The sequence below is a fragment of the Kryptolebias marmoratus genome, linkage group LG24, assembly GCF_001649575.2.
Source record: "Kryptolebias marmoratus isolate JLee-2015 linkage group LG24, ASM164957v2, whole genome shotgun sequence".
Taxonomy (NCBI): Eukaryota; Metazoa; Chordata; class Actinopteri; order Cyprinodontiformes; family Rivulidae; genus Kryptolebias; species Kryptolebias marmoratus.
Window position 1 is genome coordinate 9,117,989 of NC_051453.1, and position 12,090 is coordinate 9,130,078.

A 12,090-nucleotide genomic window follows, 5' to 3' on the forward strand; every position below is an offset into this window, starting at 1 on the left:
GCGAAAGATCTGTGAAATAGTTTTCTTGTTCTTCTGAAGGCAGTTATGGTTGCTCGCTGCTGTGTTTCTTCTCAGTGTGTGTGGGACTGACAGCATGACCACGTTAGCATTTAATGGCTGGCACTCCTGAAGAGACGCGAAGTGGGAGAGATAATCAGAGGTAGAAAGGAGCGCAGTACACGAGGGAGCAAGGGAACGACAAAACTGGCAACAGACAGGCAGCAACAGTGAGACTCTGACAGAGATGTGAGCTAGGTAAAATAATATGCTGACAGAGGGGAGGGCAGCGTGACCATTTCTATAAGAGGCTGACAAACTGGTGAATGGCAGCCCTGAAAGTGAGTGTGTGCACGGAGCAGAGACGGACAGTGAAGGTTAAGTCCCATGAAATACGGATAATAATCTGTTTATGTAGTTAACACTGCAGGGATGAGAGGTAAGTGGGCCTTTGTGGAAGAATAAAATGTGTTCTGAATGCTCTATGAGAGTCTGGATTGTGGAAAATGTCAGAAAATACAGCATTAATGCTAAAGCACACCTGCTTCAAGCAGCTTTATCCCAGTATCCCTATTTCATGTCCAGCTGATATCTTTTCAAGTGTGTGACAAAGACCCGAATAAACTTGGGTTTGATGTGTTTGATCTAAGGACAACGTGAAGCAATGCCTTTTAAATCATATGTTACGTCACGCTGCATTCCCATTGGTTGGCCCACAGATATTGGTTCTAGCATCAGCCATTGCAAGGAGGTCATTTTTAACACTGCCAGAACATTTTATAAAGTTTTTATTGTAGAATACAAAAGTTCAAAGGCTGATTTTGAACTCCTAGTATAACATTTCTGTTAATCATGTTAGGTCAAAAATCATCAACTTTAAACAACTGATTAAAGTTTTAACATCATTGCGTTATCTGAATGGTTTAACTAAAATTAATTGACATAGCTATTCAAAATAATACACTAAAACATGTCCGCATTTTAAAATCGAAAATGAGCCAATTAATTTGAACATATGGCATTCATGTCACTACACAGATTTGTATTTTTTATTTTTTTATTTTTAACTTCAGTGCATGACCCTCCATGAATAAAAGCGAAAGGAGATTTTTGTTTCAGAGTATCCTTCGAAGCGCAATAAAGTTTAAAAACATTTATCTAGTGGCTATCTCCCACATGCAACAAATAAAGGAAACAGAACTTTAAAATAAAAAAGCCAAGTAGCCCTTGCTCGTAATGACTAATACCAGACAAACAACTGCACACCAATCTGACCTGATTAATACTCAATAAGAGGAAGTATGGAGGAAAAAACAAAAGATCATATGGCAATCATACAGCGTGTTATTCTAAGATCAAAGTAATGGCTTTCATTTCCTGAAAACACAGTTCTTACAGTACGGCAACGCAAATGTTTTCAGAGGGAATGCAAATTGTTGATCATTTAAATGAACTCTGGCAAGCTTTGATATACCAGAGGATCATGTTGTAAAGCTCCTCAGTGCAGTAAAATCAACCTCACTAAGTGCTGGATATATTTGCTATAATGTAGTGCATTATGCTTATTTTACATACAGCCACTGGAGGCTTTTGTGTTTCTGTTTACTTTTCATTAGACATGTAATGTTCATCCGAGGGTGGGAGGAGATGCGGGCTTTACACCAGGAATTACTTATGTGCTTTTGCACCCAATCATCGGAACAGGATTTTTTTTCTTTTGACTGGAGAAGCCTGCAGGGTGCTACTGCCACTAGACTAAATCCATTGTCTATTTACATTGCCCGGAGATCACGAGGTCAAGTATGATAGATGACATGCCACCTGCTTATCAGGTCCTTCCAGAGGTGATTGCGGAGTTAGCACTCAGTAAAAATGAAGGTCAGCATATCACCTCAAAACAAACCGTACGGGCCAGGAGCCGGGGTGGCAGCACGCTCGGGGTGTGGAAGGTGTTTGCACGGTTCTTGATCTTGCTTCCTTATAGCTGATAAGGATGGCAGAAAATGCACTACCAAAACGGATTATCTGTGGGTAGCACAGTGTGTCTGACAACAGGCATGCTGGGTAAAGTAGAGCCAGGGCTGTTTGTTGTAGAGCAGTTTAACCCACTAGTTTCAACAAGTTCAGTCTTGTAGGATCTGCAGCACCAGTCCACTTATACCAGACCTCAGTGAAAGCTTATCAGTGGGAGATACTCCAGCCTGCTCAATATTTCATAAGTGAAATGTTTTTATATGCACATTATCTGGGAGTGACTCACAAAAACCAGCAGCTAGCAGCCACATTGGCTGTTAAACATAATTGCCACTTGACGCAACTTAACTTCAGCACTTTTGGCTTGCTGCTCTGGCTACAGAAGCATAAATGATCACTATGCATGTGCATTGTTAAAACTAAGGCTTTTCTGAGCTAATTGGTAAAACAGCAATCTCTTAGAAGTTGTGGTGTGGTTAAGCTCAGGGTAAGGACTTTTTCCCCAGAACATCTACTTCACCCCACCTGGAAAAACAAAACAAAACACACACAGCCCCTTAAATAGTTTTTAGTATAACACAAGTTGAGGAACTCTGCTGTGGCTGATCTATAGTGTTTAAATGGCTGCAGAAGCAGGTAGGTGGCCACGAATATGTGGTGGAAAATTGCATCTTCTACTGTAATGTGTTATTACACTCTGCTAGATGAAATGGCACTGTGAAAACTTTGTTTTATTTGTTTTTGCAAGTTTGCTAATGGAAAAAAAAGTAGAAAGCAGATGCTCTGTCCTTGTAGGGGAACACAAGGGGGGAGGCAAAAAGCCTTTTTAACAATCTGGCTCATTTGGAACAACAAATACCAAAATGTTTATTTACTAAGGTGAAAATGTCTAAAGACACAACAAAAACCAACCAAACAAAAACGTTTTCTTTGAAATAAAAAATAGAGCAGATGAGGATATTATGAACAATAACTGATGACTAAGAGTGATTAGTGTATTTAAGCTAATATTGCTGCTCATTCCAAGACAAAATAATAAAAATAAAACAAAATACAGCATTATTCTAAGACTCTCTGTTCTGCTTCACAATGTTAACAATAATCCTTTGTAAATGAAAGCATCAAAACCTGATTATTGTGTCTTTTAGCATTCAGAACCCTCCAGTTTTATCCTGCTTTTATTTTACATGAATATCTCACCTTATCCAGGGCGGCCTCATTAATTCAGGATGACATAGTATTTAGGTTATCAATAAAAATGAATTCTGTAGTAATCCATGAGGACCTGTAGCATATGTTGGAGCATATGTTTGAGAGTATACTGCCAGAGCTTAGTATGCGCTGCTGCATGTCCTGAGAGCAGGACCGCTCTGCTCATTAATCGGTTCAAAAATAAATAAATATAAGAAATGAATATAATCCGAACACTATACAAGTAGATGCTTTTTCTTTTTGATAGACTTCAGTCTGGAAAAACCATAATGAGCTGTAATTTATTGAATATTTTACTCATTAAAAAAAGTACAAATATATTTCATATATAGTCATATATTTCATAATGTATGCTAGCTATAATGTCTATAAATGCTCGTTTTTCACATTTTACACTTTTCATTACTCTGCTTTGTGTGTTTGACTCAGGGCTTTGTATAATTAATGCTGAGAAAAGAATTGTGTATTTCATTGTTTTTATATAAAAAGAATCTTAAAATATGCAGATTCTTTCATCACCTCCCAATTCCTTCCTGTTCTGCTACAACAAACAAAAACAAAATAGAGTCAATCCCACCATAAATGTTTGCCTTCATTAGAAACTAAACACTGATAGCAGCCAATATCGTGGCTCTGCAGAAATACAGAAGTTGTGAATCATTTTAGTGGATTAATGCTGTTCATCTGCGTGAATATACAAACTGTGACTCTTATCTGCAACAGGTCTCCCTAAGGCCCAGTAAAGGAGTCCAAAAGAGACTGAACCTCCACGAAATCAGCTACAGATGCATTATGTATCTTAGCTGAAATTAGAAACTGTTGCATTTGTATTTTGAAAGTCAGCTGGATGTTGGCTAAATCATCAAAGCAATGAATAACACGATTTAAAAGACAAACTATGCTTCTTCCAATCACAGTCACTGTAGAGTTTCTAAAGAGATAGTCAGGAGAGTTTATTAATTCAAAACTATAGAGCAAAAGATGTATATTTACTGAGATTGCTTCCTGTTGTGTAACACAAACAGAGTCTCTGATATGAGATCTAACCCATATCAAAGTCACATTAAACACAGTAAAATGATAAAAATTAAAAACAGAGAGAGAAGCATAACCTATACTTATAAAAACCCATCTTCCAATGAAGACATTATGCCAGTTTTAAGACACAGATTAACCTTTGATTAAAGAATTAAAGAAGCTTTGCATGCTTGCAAAACATAATTTGATAAGAACAACATTCTAAGCCTTGGGGGAGCTCAGTGAGTGACTTGAATTTTGGAGGACTTCGGAAGAATACTTAATAAGGTAGATTATCTCTTTGATGTTGTGCCCTGGACCTTGAATAAAGAAAGATGTGTGACCCACTAAAACTCTGAAGCAATCAGGAAACGGCCTTCAATAAGCTGGGGAAATTTTCTCTTTTCAAAACATCTATATAAAGAAACCTTAATCGTATTAGTGCCTCTACGAGATCCAATGCAAGTGTGCACTCTGGATTTAATCTATTAAAATTTGGTCAGATGTGTTGCTTTTTTTCCTGAGTTTCTCCACAACATTTTCTTAACACATCACGTTCCTATTAAGGATCTTTTTTTTTTTCTGATCTCCCGAGGCTTTGTATTTAGTCAAAATAGGGTCAAATTGTTTATTATCTCTTTAAGATGCAAATGCGTATTAGCATGTTCGTAATTAGTTACATCAGAGGCAGAAGAGTAGAATAAAAACAGGCTAAACCATGGACTGGAACATGGATTATCTTAATTTAACTTAAATATTGTTAGTTCATTTGGAAGTTAACTCTACAAATGTGAAACAAATATGTTCCTGGCAATATGTGTTTTGCATGTTGTGTTCATTTTGCAAAGAGTGCGGAGCTGTAAAAACAAAAACCGTGGCTCAGCACAGCTATGAGAACACCGTTTTCCTCCTGTCAGGTGATTTGTGTAAATAAACAAAAGTAGCAGCCAGTGGGAGCATATGCTATTATCACAGATCTACATTTCACTTGGATGACAGGATGGCACCAGGCCAGCTGTTTTATAGTATTGGAGCTGTGAGCTATGTTTTGGTAAATGCACATAAATCCATATGCTAAAGCTAAAAACAAGCTTAAGACCTTCAATTCAATCAAAATACAGTAAATTACCAATTTTTTTTTTTGAACACTGGCAGTGTAAGCTTTCACGATATGAAAGGTAAAAAAAAAACTTGTAAAAATTCGGAGACAGATGGTTTCTTTTCCTGTCTGTGTTTAGCTGGCAGGATAAGATTCCAAGAAAAGAGAGAAAAAGATAGTTTGATCACCGTAGGTAAAATTGAAGTATTAAAGATTCCCGGTAGATGCTAAAAACAAGACAAAATAAATCTAAAATCTAAAAGGCACATGTTTGATTTACTCCAAATCGAAACATATTTGCGTGACATAAACATATTGAGTTCAGGTTTGTTCAGGGACTTATTCTTGTTGGTTGTATGTAAATCTGACATTAAAATAGTTATTTATTAAATAAAGAAAAAAATCACAGCTGCAATTATTTATGTATTTTTTCAGAATATATCATTTATGCTGCTTAAAAGTAAGATAGTAATTCCAGTCGAATGAATCAGTGTGTATTATTGTCTTTCATTCTTTTAAGAGGAATGCATACAAGCAAACAGTAACATGTTAATGATGTTTAGAACCGGACAGTATTTTTCTTACTGCATCTGGTGCTTTTGACTGAAGGTATGTTGGAACTGTTTGACCTGATTCCTGTCACACATCCCTAGTAGAGAAAGAAATACACAGGACCTTCCCGGCAGGTGCTAAACCCTCAGTGTTCCTTTGTTTCACCAACTTTAACGTCATGTTTGTTTCTGAAATCATTCTTCAGAAAGTGACTTGAGAGAATACACATTCAATTTTCTTAATGCAATTGTTTGCAGTGAATACATGCACTGTAAAGAAACTGATCTTAAATGACAAATAGGAACTATATTCTTGTCCTATGAAGGATATTTTATGAATGTTATCTGCTAAGATAACACTTTATATGCTTTAAATGTGTTGATATGAAGCTATAAGCAGCAGATAGTTGGTTTAGTTGAGACTATAAATGAAGGAAATTTCCCTGCAGTTTATAAAGATGACAAATCTTGACTACCAGCTATGCATCTTGTCACTTTTACACTGTAAGCTTTTCATGGATTAAACCCATGATATAGCATGTCACTTGAAGGGTTTTATGATGTTCAAGGCTTCAGTGTCAGGCCCATAATAGGATAGGATTAGGATGGTTGGTGTATTGCAATGAACAACAACATATATCTCAATACAGCCCCATAAAAACCATGAATAGGTCTACTATATTTAGCTTTTTGGTCTTTTTTGAGCAAAAGAAATCCAGAATTGCCCACTGTTTATGATCTTGTGTCTGTAGGTCACAAAATGACACTTCAGGACATCACACTGTAAAGCATGCTAGAATTTGTTGGGGGCAAAAAGAAATCTCAATCTTTGGGAAATTGCAGCAAACATTTATTCTATAATCACATTTCATCAGACAAAAACATCCTTTTTGTCCTTATGTTTAATGAACAGACATGACAGTGGTATTGATCTACCCATCTTGGCTATAAAAGGAAAGAGGTATATTTCCCCAGACTACTCATTATGGCTAAGAGGTAGCACACATGGACCAGTGCATCTGGATCTGGATGTTAGAGCTGAAGAGAAGAGAGCAGTGAGTGTGACAGCTCAGGCTGAGTGGGAGTTGGAAGGGGGTGAGGGGGCACAGCTGACTTTGGCTGTGGTCACATTCACTGTTGTGGCGTCTGATGGCGGTGGGCACAAAAGAGCGGCTTCAGCGATCCGTTTTGCTCTTTGGCGGAATGAGTTGGTGGCTGAATGTGATGTCCATCTGCCACAGTTCATCACAGAATGGGTAGGAGGAATTATTCAGAACAGTGCTCATCTTTCTCCTCTGTGTTGCTTCCTCCACACTGTCTAAAATCCAGTTCGATGTTCTTCATCATGGCTGTTGATGCAGCGCGGTGAGGGATCTCAGAGTCATCATCAAAGCACTCTGTTGGCTCTCCTCCTCAAGAAGTCAGTGCTGTCTGACCAGTCCAATATTCCAAGCATTGCCATTTTTGTCTTTAGCTTTACATGAGCATTGAGTTGTTGTCAAGGGTAGAGAAGGGTAATATTATTTTACACTTTTGCGTAGAATTTTGTGAAGGTCAACAATGATTTGCAGTTGAGGACGTTGAGTTTATTTATTTTTTATTTTTTTGCAGCAAATGCAGCCACATTTCTTTTATTGTAATTAGATTCAGCACACTCTGAGTAAACACCATTTTAGTCTGATACATCATAGGTTTTAAAGAGATGGTATTCAGCAGTGACTGGAAATGGAACACAAATTGTGGCACAAGGTTATGTGCAGTTGTGTCTTAAATAAGATCACTGGTGACTCAAACAACCTCATAACTACCATGAAAAATGGATCTAAATGAGCTACAAAACAACTGTTTAGTACATCCATGATTACATTTACTAATGCAGCACTGGCACAGCAAGGTTAGAAATAAAAGCACAATGACTGACGTTTCCTGTTATCTTCTTTTAATGCAGTGTGATTTTTCTGTCATTGGACTGAATCATACAGTGCAAATGCTGTGGGAGATGAGCAATTTTTCCACCTCAGATTCTCTTGAGTTTCTTATCAATTCATGTCAATGCCATATTATGGGACCACATCTTCCCAAACCCATGCACGTATGTATAAAAGCAGATAACAACCTGTTTGTGTTATTATTAAAGTTCATTATACAACAGTTGAGGCGAAGAGTTCCTGACAGAGATCTAAATGAATTTGCCTTTACCGAAGGGCGCCATCAAAAAATTAACTTCAAACAACTTGGAGAGAAACAAGAGCAGTTGCTAACTGAGTGAGTTTATCTCAACGACTGAAACCACTGGTGCTCCTTTGGACCATGAAATTGTCATTTGTTCTGCAGACGTTCAATCAAATGAGAGTTCAGGGCCATGCCAGGACCGCTTGTTGTTGCTGAGCTTATTTTAGCTTGTTATCTGACAGAATCTCCATGGATAATTATATTTGGTTTGGAGAGACAGGTAGAGAATTGTGTCGAGCTGAATGCAAAATCAAAGAAACACTTAACAAATTAATCATGCAACATGAATTCTTACCCATGGTTATGTATGAACTGCTGAATAATGTTTTCATTTTAGTATCTATGATCTTTGCCACAGAGAGTTTTTTTTAGTTTGTATGTGTCTGCATGTTTCATGTGCACGACGAGTATTAAGCAAAAATAATGTAACCAGCTAGAGAGATTACTTTCTGCGACTTGCCTAAAACCATTACAAAGGAAGAAAAGACGACCAGGCAGTGGGGATTACTCTTGGCTGGAATGTGGAAGCGGCAGAAAAGAGCGAGGAGGGGAAACAAGGGTGACATTGAAAGTGTAGCAACGACAACAGTGCTAGAAGGGGATCAGGTTAAAGACAAAGGCGGAGTGCCAACCGACTGTTCTAGAAAAGAGGGAAGAACAGACAGAAAATGTATAGAGAGTAGGATAAGAGAAGTGAAACATGTGGGCAAAAGGGAAGTGATAAAGTACAAAGACAGCAGAGATTCTGTCTTGCAAACAACAAACCAAGGCCCTTTGCCACCAACAGTGTCCTGCTTTTGATGTTTATTGCAGGAGTGTGGTGGTGAGAAAGCCAGAAGGAGAAGAACACATACCATCAGCAATATGAAAAGCATCAGACCCAAAACGTATATGGAACAGCCACTTGATGACGCTACAGTTTTGCTCCAAGTGGGGGTGGTGGGTGGGTGCTGTAATGGAAGCTAAAGGGGAGGGAGGGGGTGGGTGGGTTGTAATGACACAGTCTGCCAGAAGTACATGTAGCCAAACTGTAGAAGCAAACCAAAATTAGCGAGAAAACAAATACATAAATGCAAATAAATCAAAGAAAAGAAAATACAATGAAGCTGTACACCTAGCAGGCATTCCAGCTAGCCGATTGAAATAAATCAAGGATGGAAGGGAGGAACTGGGCTAGGGTTAGTATGAGGCAACGGACCTCTTTGCTGATCTGGTGTACAGCATGGTGACATATACTGACCTGGGCTTGAGACAGCACTAGTGGTGGTGGGCTCAATAATTGCTACAGGGAAGGAGAGGGGGGGAAAGGGGGAGGGGGAGGGAAAGAGGACATTCATGTATTATTAACAGAATGGAGACGTAAAACAAAAAGAAAAAAGAAATGCATGCAAGGACGAAAGGACAGGGGATGGAGACAAATCCTCTCCATGCATTAAGCACTAATGTCTCTGTGGCAAGATGCAACTTCTGCACGCTTAAAAACAACATGTTTTACTCCCCCCAGATGTCTCAGATTAGCATAAATTACAACTGAGACAAAAAGATAAATAAATAATAAAAAAAACAAATAAACCCCGAAGCTGAAGCTGCTCTATAAACTCTTCAGAGGTTTTGTGGCTGAGTAAAATCTCACCACTGATCTATTGCTTTGATGATACATCACACCATGCTCAGGTAGCACTCATAATTACATCAGCACATCCTGGGCAAACCACATAAGTTAAAATCTATCGTCCTTCTCCACAAACTGAAGTACAGTTTTCTATTATACCATCTATTTTAGGGTGCATGAAATGTCTCCATAATGAGAGAACAAAAGGTCTTATAGTCTGTGTTTAATCCCACGGAGGAAAGAACTCTGAGTCTCAATCTGATTAATTTATGGACTCATTACAGGCTGAGCCAATGGTGGCATTTGGGAGACAGATTAGCGTGACACCTCGAAATGTTCGGTCCAGTGTGTGAAACTAGGGCTGTGTGAGGTCTTTCCTCTTTAATTGTACTGTATATGTAAATGCCTTACAAATCCATCTTACGCTTGGTCACATTAACAGTTGAGACATTCTCAATCTCAGCAATGATTAGTTTGCTTTACAAAAATATATTTTTTCCATACTTTTCAATAAACCTCAGGTTTACATCAAATATGCAAAAGACACCATGGGTTTCTTTGTTAATGTGGGTTGACGAGCATTGTGCAATAATTTCCTTGCAATTAAGGACCAATGTCTTCAGAGCCGTACTTGTACCTACACTATTTATACAGGTATCTGCAGTATACTGCTCAAGCAAGTACTATATATGCCATCTACTTCCAAAAAGCTTCAAGGCAGAGAAGGAGCTTATCAGTCACATAAGAAACCATGGCAGTCATGATTACACTTCACATACTGGCTCCATAAAGAATATTTCTTTAGGTTGTCACAGTAAACTGGTGTATCTAGGGCAGGCAATGGTGCAAACGCATACTTAGACTCTCCACTTTAATCCATTTACATGGAAACTCAATATGGCCATTTCCATTTGCAGGGCAAAAGATGCTCACCGTGGTTCATGGCATACTCCCAATCTTTTCCGCCTTCATGTCACTTTTCTGAAGTGCTCTAACAACTGTGTAATGACTGTGTTGCTGTTTAACAAACCGCTGTTATGCCAACGACAATAAAATATTTGCTTTCATTCGATTTCATCATCCTGTTTGACGGTAAAATTGCGAAAGAATCAGCATTCATACATGAAATTAAACGCTTTTCACCCTCGGTATATTGGTGAGGAAATGGTCGAATTCATCTTTTCTTCCACAAATGTTTCTACTTTAAGCCCTCCTGGGGGAGCAGATATGCGAAGTCAGTTTCTTTTTAGTTCTTTCTTCAAAAAGCCAAGCGGGTGCCATCTGATTAATACTTGAGCATGAATTCGCCAGTGAATCATTTCATGAGCTCTCAGACACTCCTCCATTACCGTGGAGCATATCTTTTGACATGCAATCTCTCCTTCGTAGCTCCACTCTGACTTTTACTGTTTCACTCGTTCAGGAGAGCTGCACATCATTTTGCATATTGTATATGCTATCCAGCCTCTTGTAGAGCCTGCTCACTTGAAAGATAAAAACAGTTTTTTCAAAACTATTTAATTTCACGAATTCCTATGTCTTTAAGCTCATTGTGAATGGGACACTGCAAGAGATTTATCAGGCATGATTACCAGAAACCAATGTTCATGTTGGACTTTGCACAGAATGATGGTAACCATAAGCATATTAAGGAGTTCCTAATAATATTGAACACATCAGTTTAGTTCAGTTGTCACTCAGATAATTATTAAAACTTGTTGGAGTTACTGCATCCCCTTATAAATAACATAAATACTTCCTCAGTCGATATTAGCAATCACCAGTTTTCTTAAGCCCTTACAAGTAAACTTATTCTTGCATTTAAAATAAAATGCATAGGTATCCAATTTGTCTTAACTAATCCATTTGAGTATATTATGAAGTCATTGTTTATGCAGAAACAAATTTCTTATGTGAGCTGTTTAACTATTCTTAAACACCCGCCTCACTTTATGCCTACACAGTGATGGAACAGTTGGTGTTAAAGGCTGTATTTATCTGTGAGCCAGCTAATTAGCTATTCATCCTATGTGATTTTTTAATGCTGGCCAGTGTATGTATAATCTTTTGAGCACAAACTGAGATGAGTTGTCCAGGGATGAAGGTCCCTATGGCAGTACATCATGTTTCCTGCCAGACTCAGAAAGGGTGGGTGTGGTGTGGGAGAGTAAAGTGTTTGTTGCCCGCTGGGCTTCTAAATGAATGCTCAGCTTCAGCACAAAACATTTCCTCATTGCCATAAAACTGGAAAATGTTAATGGCTTTTTCTGATTGCCTAAATATGGAAATGGGGCCATTCAAATGAAAGGTAAATGTTGCAGTACCGCACGTGTGCTTTTGGGGAAAATTACAGATAATTTAAAATGCTGAATTTATTCATCACACTTTTATAAGTT

General features: G+C 38.1%; 1 protein-coding gene across 2 annotated transcripts in view; it reads right to left on the minus strand.

Annotated features, from left to right (window-relative positions):
• The window catches only part of negr1 (neuronal growth regulator 1), a 134,525-nt gene that overhangs the window by 20,427 nt on the left and 102,008 nt on the right, over positions 1–12,090 (minus strand). Inside the window, exon 7 of one of the 2 annotated variants that reach the window (XM_017413509.3) lies at positions 9,323–9,364. The exons of the other annotated variant lie outside the window; for it this stretch is intronic. Within the exon in view, the coding sequence (XP_017268998.1) occupies positions 9,323–9,364 (42 nt within the window). The remainder of the gene's footprint in view (positions 1–9,322; positions 9,365–12,090) is intronic. 2 annotated transcript variants of the gene reach the window in all.